The sequence below is a fragment of the Spinacia oleracea genome, chromosome 4 (assembly GCF_020520425.1).
Source record: "Spinacia oleracea cultivar Varoflay chromosome 4, BTI_SOV_V1, whole genome shotgun sequence".
Classification (NCBI taxonomy): domain Eukaryota; kingdom Viridiplantae; phylum Streptophyta; class Magnoliopsida; order Caryophyllales; family Amaranthaceae; genus Spinacia; species Spinacia oleracea.
The window spans coordinates 151,004,418-151,013,298 of NC_079490.1; the positions used below are offsets into that span (position 1 = coordinate 151,004,418).

At 36.1% G+C, this 8,881-nt stretch overlaps 1 protein-coding gene and 1 long non-coding RNA gene across 3 annotated transcripts; both read right to left on the reverse strand.

Annotated features, from left to right (window-relative positions):
* LOC130459492 (uncharacterized) lies at positions 1-981 on the reverse strand. Its single transcript, XR_008918906.1, has 2 exons — positions 559-981; positions 1-423 (listed from the first exon to the last, which is right to left on the reverse strand). It is a non-coding gene; the product is annotated as an uncharacterized lncRNA (long non-coding RNA).
* Positions 982-5,289: 4,308 nt separating this feature from the next.
* Positions 5,290-8,591, reverse strand: LOC110783628 (beta-glucuronosyltransferase GlcAT14B). Of its 2 annotated transcripts, none has more exons than XM_056827606.1 (5): positions 8,362-8,591; positions 7,006-7,799; positions 6,839-6,914; positions 6,648-6,763; positions 5,290-6,234 (listed from the first exon to the last, which is right to left on the reverse strand). In XM_056827606.1, the coding sequence occupies exons 2-5, from the start codon at positions 7,622-7,624 to the stop codon at positions 5,735-5,737; spliced, it is 1,311 nt and encodes a 436-aa protein (XP_056683584.1). In that variant the 5' UTR covers positions 7,625-7,799; positions 8,362-8,591; the 3' UTR covers positions 5,290-5,734. The 2 variants fall into 2 exon arrangements, with proteins under 2 accessions (XP_056683584.1, XP_021843674.1); XM_021987982.2 differs by having other exon boundaries at positions 8,215-8,591.
* Between the last annotated feature and the right edge of the window lie 290 nt (positions 8,592-8,881).

Here is an 8,881-nt window from a genome sequence, read left to right on the forward strand (position 1 = left end):
TCCATATAACTAAAACATTTTATTTCTTAACTAAACCCAAATTATTCATAACTACAACGAAATAAATCATAACTAAAACAACATTATTAGTAACTAAAACAAAATCAATAATACAAAATAGTTATGAAATAAAACTAATTAAAAGTAAACGAACAACAAGGGTAGACTACAAAACAACACGCATAAAGAACCAGCAACAGGCAGGGACTTATCCTTCCTCTCCTCGCGGCTGTGAAACACAACGGCCACCACCACCGACAACGGCCACCTCGCAAAGAAACAATTAATGGGCAGCAACAAAGAAGAGGAGCGAGAGCAGATTATGGTTCTGCGGCCGTCGTCGATGAATCCGAGGGTGTTCGTCGATGGTGACGATGGATCTACTGGTGTTGATGAATCAAAAGCCCAACCTCCTTCACGACGCTGCGAGCATTCGATCAAAACAAAAAACCTAATCGCTAATCAAAATCAAAAAAACCTAAATAAAAAGAGGAGATTGGAAAACCTAATCAATTCAATCGAAACTAAACAAAAACTTAATCAAAAACAAAATCAAACCTGTTTCCTTCGCCATTTATCATCATAATCGACTTCTCCTTCTTCTCTTTCCTTCGTCGTTCTACTCCACGCTTCCCCGTCCCGTTGCAGCCACCGCGATAACGTCGAGGCCAAAGCCGATACCACAATGGCTCACCGCAGCTTTGTGAGGAGGTGAATCGCCGCCTCTGCTCTCCGCCTTCCTCGCCTTCCTTCGCCGTTCTCCTCCTTCTCGAATCTTGATGAGCAGCGCCGACGAGATCAAAAATCAGAATGGCCGCGGTGGATCTTGCTGTGGCCTAAAGCCTACAACCATTGAAGTGGAGAGGAAGGCGGAGATTTGAGGAGAGTGAGAAGCGGCGAGGATGACCGAAGGCGATGGAGATTTTGAGGAGAGGGAGGGGCGAAGAGGTCGAGGGAGGAGAGAGAGAGCAGAAATTAGGATTGAAAATGAAATGAAATGAAAAATAATGAAAAATATGTATTTATATTTATTTATTTAAAAATTCTCAGCCGACATCCGCACTTAGTTGGCATCTTGGTTGCCAACAACGCGGTCTTTCCTGTGAGACCGCCTTATATAAGAGTTTGTAGCTATTTTCCCGAATTGTTGAGGAGTCAAAGGAGCCGTATAAACTTATGTATGATTTCATATTATTAATTACATGCAAATCAAATTTTAGCATTGTTTTTTTAGCATTTAACGTAAATTTGTAAACGTCCGTCTTTTACATATCATTTCTGCAAAATAAATTTATATACATTGGGGAATCGTGCGTGCTAGCACAAGGTCCAATAACTAGTAAATAAAAGAGAACGAATTCAAATGTGTACGAGTAATTATTTATACTAATACACATCCACTGATTTTAACCCCTATATACACTGACTAGACCAATACACCGTAATATTGATAGAAATCAATTTACGATTTATTGGAAATTAACGTTGATATCAAATGAGGTAGCAATTTTGCCCCAAAATATGGAATGAAAATAACGTGACTTTAACAGCTGAAAAGGACTTGCCATGATTAACGAGTGGTGGAAACTAAGACGTATAGTATTTGCCGAACAAGCTAGCCATACCATTTATGACAAGACAAATACCATTGACATGGGCATGCTGGTAAATGTTGTTCGTTATCGACTGTTTTACTTGGTTGATTTAAGTTGACTGCTTTTGTTTCATGTTTAACTATTGATAGTTCATAAATATATCTGCTAGTATCACTTTTTGGTGGCAGTGGCGATTTCAGAAATTTTTCGTTATGGGTTCGAATTTTCAAACTTGACGCAACTTGATTAACAAATATCATAAATATAATAAAATCAGATACCATTGTCCTATAATCCTATTATACAATCATAATGTGGGTGTGTTCAAGGCCTAAAACAAAACGAAAGAACTGACTTTTCGTCCAAATTTATGAGCAAAAAAATATCAAGAAGAGAACTTTTGGAAAGAAAAAAAAATACAAAAAAGGCTCGGCAAGGGCTCAAACCCGCAAGCCAAAGAATGTGAAACTACTCCTTATATGTGAGATGTATACCAGTGACTCAGTGAGCCATCTTCCTTTAACATGAATATGAAAGCATTAAACTTGAATATATTTGTTTGGTTTTTTTCTTCCAGACTACCAGATTTGTTTCGAATGCCAGCCAGTATGACTTCAGTTGAACCCACTGAATTCATACTGGCACCGCCAACTATTGGCGGTGTAAAATAATATTTGAGGACATTTTTTGACTTGTACTCATTTTTATGAAAAAAAATATGTACTGCATAATAATTAATGCATAAATTATTAACTAAAATAAATTATTATTTACGGTATTACGGTAACCACTTATAAATTAGTTTATACTACTAATTCAAAAATATAAATTATTAAGTACAAACCTTTAAGTGTTGTTTATTTATTGTTTATTGGTGATTAATGATTAATTAATTTATAATTTTTATTAATAATTATTAATTGTCAATGATAATTTTCTAAATAATAATCAATAATATTTTTAATAATTATTATTGTAATTTTTTGTTGAAGTATTACTCACTAATAATTATTTATTTAATTACTTATTAAGTTATTAAATTATTTACTACTCCTGTTTAATATTTTTTTTAAAATTATTAATTATTTAGGCAAGTAGTTACATAATTGATCGATCATCTATTTCTTACTCACACAAGTTTATATGTTTTTTTATATAATAGAGTATACACCTTATTCTCAGTTGCATATATGAAATATAACAGAGCCATGCGATCACACCGTTCCGTTAATAAAACTAGTATAATAATAATAATAATAATAATAAATATAAAGAAATCGCTGCCCCCACTCTCATGAAGAAATTGGCAGACATATATTTCACGAAGGTTACTGCTGATGCGGTATCCGCCTACTCCTTATCTTCGCGTCATGTTGCCCTTTGGAAATCCCAGCAGGGGGATCACTCCTCAGCTTGGTTGCGGGCAGTCCCTATCTCGGGTTTAGGCCAGACTATGAACGGTAAGACTTATCGTTCGGTTCTTTGCTATCGGTTGGGTATTCCGTTGTTCTCTGATTCGACGCTGTGTTCTGCTTGCTCTCGGGTTTTCGATGGGGATATTTATGGGGATCATGCCGTGTCTTGTGCTGGGATCGTGGGTATCAAACATCGGCATAATGTTGTTCGTGATACCCTTTTGGATATTTGCTATCGGTCGGGGATTTCTGCTCGAAAGGAGGTTGATGTTGGGCTGACTAGTGAGAGTGATGGAGCTCTTCGTCCTGCAGATATATTGCTTTATTCTTGGGATGGCGGTGTAGATGTGTGTGTTGACTTGACTGGGTCTTCACCTATGACGCAATCTGGGTTGTTAGACTTCGTTCCGGGTCGGGTTGTGGCGGTTGCTGCGCAGCGGAAGCAGGTTAAGTATGCGGCACGTTGTAGGGCTTTGGGTTACGGTTTCTTTCCTTTTTCCTTCTCTTCTTTTGGGGAGTTAGAGAAAGGGGCTGTTTCGTTGCTGAAGCGGGTCCAGACGTACTCCAGGGCTCAAGACATAGGGGCACGGGCAGCTGCCCACATTTTCAGCAGGATCGGGTTCGCCATAGCTAGAGGGGTGGGGGCCCAGATTGTATCTCGGCTCCCCACCAACTTCTTGTAGTTTACTTGATCTTTGTAGCTTGTTAAGCTTGTAACGTTTTGGTGGTTTCCCATAATAATAATAATAATAATAATAATGACACACTACACAATTCCACATCATCTCCATTATCCTCATTCTTCTCCATAATAATAATAATAATAATAGTCGGTAGTTTAGCAATAAGAAAAAGCCTATCGTGGCCTCAGTATTTGCTTGGTTATTTCATCTTAATTACTACGGAGTACTAATCTTGTACACGTACTAGCACTTTACTTATTTTCTTAAGTAGCTTTCACGTTTTGGACCTTACTTGTGCGACTATGTTAACCCTTCATCTCTCCAGTCTCCACATAACCACGATGTATATTATACAAATCAACTTGTTTGACGATTATGTTAAAAGGACTCCAAACAATTTCTCATCTTCCCAGTAAAAACGGACGTCGAATTGCGTTGCTATCGGTAAAACTTGTCTCTAATATGTTTATGTGTTAAATATTGTCCAAATGTTGTGATAAACAGGTTTACTCTATTCATAAGGGGTACTATAGAGAATATTCAATATTATAAACCAATTAATTAATCTCTATCAAACTCTTTACAAAAATATACACAACAAATTAACTTAAAGAATACCTCGTATCAATTACTTATATTGCGCAAAAATTATTTTGACATGATTATGAAATTACGTTGATATGAATTTGAAATTACGTTGATATGACATGAATTTGTGGAATAAATATGGTAATAGACTTTGACTTGGGATTATTAATGGAAAGTTAAATCATTGACGTGGTTACACTTGTATTAGTACGTAGTATAAGTATACATTGAATTTGAATAGTCCACGTCAAAGAGAAGAATAAACAATGTACAATTAGTACGTAACTACTTAATTTGTAACATAATTAATGTGTATATTCTTCCATTATTCCCCACTTGGAGAATTCAGATCTACAAGTACAAGTATATTTTTATATACAAAAATTATTAATAATAATAAAAATAATGCATTTTTTATTTAATTTTCCTAAGAGACGTGGCGTTGGGAAAGTGGGTGTAGAAAATAGAAAACTTTAATTGAAGATTGCTCCACTAAAAATATCAATATGACTTTCTGGAGCAAACAATGAAATTCAATTGGTTCAATTTTGTTCAGTGGCTTCTATTGTAGGAAAAAAAGAAGACTTTTACACCTTGTTTTCCAAAAAAAAAAGTCTGAAAATGCAAATAAAATATAAACGAGGTTACTTTAGGTGTGTTTTACGGAGTATTACTAGATTAGAATCGAATTTATCTGAATTTATTGAAATTAATTACACTTGATTAAGCTTGTTGCACCTGATTCGAACTTATTGGATTTGATTTAACCTTATTGCAAGAAAGTAAACTTATAATCTAAGTGCAGTAAGAAGCAGGTGATCGAAGAGAATAGCGTTAGTAGTTAAAAGTAAATATAACGTGACAATTAATTTTAGCAGAGGTAAGTTGAAGGCAGTTGCATATCTACCCTTGTAACAAACTGCAATTTGCATTGATGATCAAAAAAAGGGATAGAAGTTTACAACAAAATTTCCAGATGGTAAATGGTAAAGTTGTCAAACATCAAAAGAAATGTAATCTTCTAGCTGCACAATAATATATAGCACTTTTGAACCTTGAAACAACTCTGAATGGAAGTTGAAGGAAGTCATTCATATGTACCAAGGATTTATTTCGAAGGTGAGGGGACGTACATCTCATCTCATGTAGCCTCGAATGTAAAGACTAAAGAGAGAGCTGAGTGTATGTATTGTTTCATCAATCTACAAAAACCTAAAAAAAATATTCCTAGTTCTGTCTCTGACAACAGTGACAAAATAACTCAACCAGCTAAGGCCTATTCAGCATTCACCTGCACTGTCATCAAAAAGAATGTCGATATGAGCTCAGGATTCAGTAAATAACCCCCTATGGCTCTTTTTCGCTTCATCTCCCTATATGCCTAAAACCACATCTGATCTCTGCACCTGGGTTTTACAAAATGAGATATATCAACAAACAAGCAAGGATAAATCTATTTACATTGCCGTGTTTGAAATGCTTCTGCTGAATTTACTCTTGATACAAGTTGACCAAGCCTTTGAGCTCCAGGACCTGGTTTTATCTTGTCTGGGTTTTTAACTTTGGTACAACGTGGCTTACCACCACACCACCGACCTGGAGTAACACTCACATTTCTACGCCCAAGTAATTCCCTGTCTATTTTATCCAATGCTGGATCATCTTGCCTGAATTTCCTGGCAAATGCAGCATTGCTGCCAATCATCTTTTCTGTGTCAGTTAAACCAAGAGTGCGTGGGTGTTGTCTTGGTGGGGTATCCCAAGCAATATAATGGAGATCATGGTTAACTGCTGTTTTAGCAAACTCGGGTGCATTGCAGATGACAGTATGGAAATAGCCTTCTGGAGAGGAGACAAAGTTGGTGTAATACATAAGCATGGTTCTAGGTAGGTTATCCCATCCCCAAATGAGGTATTCAACAAAATCATGTGATAGAACCATCCATGCCGAACCTGCAAATCACTAGATATCACATACTGACACAATACAAATCATCTGAAGAACACAGAGAAACAAACTGTATTTCCCGTATATGCCCACATATGCTCATTTCTCTAACCAAAGGTAACATACAGCTATATACACTGAATTGTTATTGCACTGCTGACCAGTCTATGTTCATGGGCTATGAAAGACTCAAAAATCTTAGAAGATACCAACTAGTTTGTATGCTGCAAGCAACATGACGTTGAGTGACTAAAAGAGACGCAATAGAGTTAAAATTGATTCTTATAAGCATTAGAAAGATGCAAAAACATGGTATAATTTCAGGGTAAACAGATAAGTTTTATGAACGCGATTTGATTTTGTATAAATGTACCAAGTGTACCTAATTCCTAGTATTGACATTGAAGGAAAGACTAACCAGTAAATAACTTAAACGATGTAGGCATAGTTCTCCTTGGTTGAACCCGGAATATATCTGATTTTTTTTGTGAGTAAAGCCCAGGGTCTACGTATAGTGGCATAGCCCTCCCAGCCCTGGAGCACAAATTCATACATGAGTACAATTGCATAACACAATGAATAAATCCATAGACATAGGAATGAGCTTACTCTTTCCAACCTAGCCTGCTGGAATGGTCGATAAAGTTCAGTTTACGGTCCAATTTCGAGAATGTGTATATGAGATCTGCGCAGAGTTACATGATCAATTAAGAAACGCATAACCATAATACATTACTTTGATAAATTGCAGTTTGTTAAGAACAAATTAAACTAACCGTCTTGAGTGACTAGAGGATAATCAGAAGCACTGAGATTGATAAACCAATCCCAATCTTGATATTTCTTGAGAAGAATAGCACAAGCATGTAGTGTAGTTGAAACCATGGTAGGGCCTCTATAAGTGACCATGTTTGCTTTAGTGATCATATGCACATTCCCAACTTTAGCAAACAACGGATCATCATCAATTCGTGCAGCAAGCTGCAACCTCTCCTCCATTGGAGACTCTAAATCCAAGTGAACAATATATCTATTCCTGGGATGATACAACGCCTGCAGCGTTCTCCATAGCTTCTGGGAATCACCCTTAGACCCTGAAATCAAATACGCAAAACGAGGGAGTGGAGGTAGTGCAGGTGGTGGAGGAGGTTGAGACACTACTGATTCAACAAACAATGGATTCGTTTGGTTCGCCGATGAACTTGAATAATGAGATATAATGTTATTAATGGTGTGGATCGACGAAAGAAGGCCCATGTTGAAGCATGTTGCAAAGAGAAATACAAATAAAACCGAGGTTATCACAAGAGGAAATGCCCATCTCCTCTCCATGTTCAATGATACTCCTTCAAGCACTTTCATTGGTGAACCTCCACCATACAAAAATCTTCTCATCTAACAAAGAAAATACCTCAAAACCCTTTAATTCACTGAATCTAATCAGATTCAATATTCAACTTATCTAAATCTAGCACTATTAGCTTAGGTCCCAATATTCAATCACAAATTTGAATCAACACCAGCTTTTTCTCCTAATTTAGCAACTTCTTCAATATTACTGTAGCATAATCTGCGCCAAACATTGAAACAATTAATTTTTCTCCATTAAGTTCAATGTAATCAAGTAAGATCTCATTCAAAAGAACCTAATTAATACTTCATTAAATCTTAGCTGACCAATAACTATATTGCTAAAAAAATCAACCAAAAACATCAAAATTCAAAAATAATTACTACTTCATTCAATAAAACATTTGTACTTCAATAACATAAGAAAACATATAAATTCATACCAATAACATACGAAAACGAAAACCTGACATAAATCCGGAGCAATATTTGTTAATTTTTACAGTTACATAAAAAAAAACTGACCAAAAAAACTAACAAAAGAACAAAATGCATTAGATTTTCAACAGAAAAAGGAAAACTAAACAAAACCCAGAAAATAGATTATCCATATCACAAAAAGCATAAAAACTTACGGTAAAAGATGCCAATTAAGAGCTTGAACCATAAGAATGCAAAAAAGCTTGAACCCTCATTAATGGCGGATCTCGTAGGAGTTTTAAAAGTGGGAGAAAGTTAAAGGGGGATGTTTCAAATTTATATACAGTAATTAATGTTCCTACCTTTCGTTGATTTTTCTTTTCTTTTTCACGAATCCAATCAAACGATAGGAGAGAGAAAATGAGAAGAATGGGAAAAAATAGAGTAATGTTTTTTTTCCTTTAATTTTTTTTGGAGGTGAGAATGAGAAATACTTGGACTAGGAAGTTGAGCACTATATATGAATAATGAATGTGTATATGATTAACAGATTAAGTGATAACGTGTGAGATCATTTTTTGATGCAGGCGAAATCATTGAACTTCTTAATTTGATTAGTAGTGCATATCTTGACCTTGAGAGAATATTTGAATGTGGGGGGAGATTTTAGTTATGTACCTGTATAAGTAGGGACGTTAGTGAAGCGAGTTTTGTAGGAGACCTGTTTCGTATCCGTCTCAAATAGGTGGGGATGGAGTTAGGTTTGGCATGTAATGGGACGGAGATGAGTATAAAAATCGTACATGTCATGGGTGAAAGGGCGGGTGTGGATTTTATGTTGGACCTGCCCCATCCTCGCCCGCCCCGGCCCATCCCCACTCG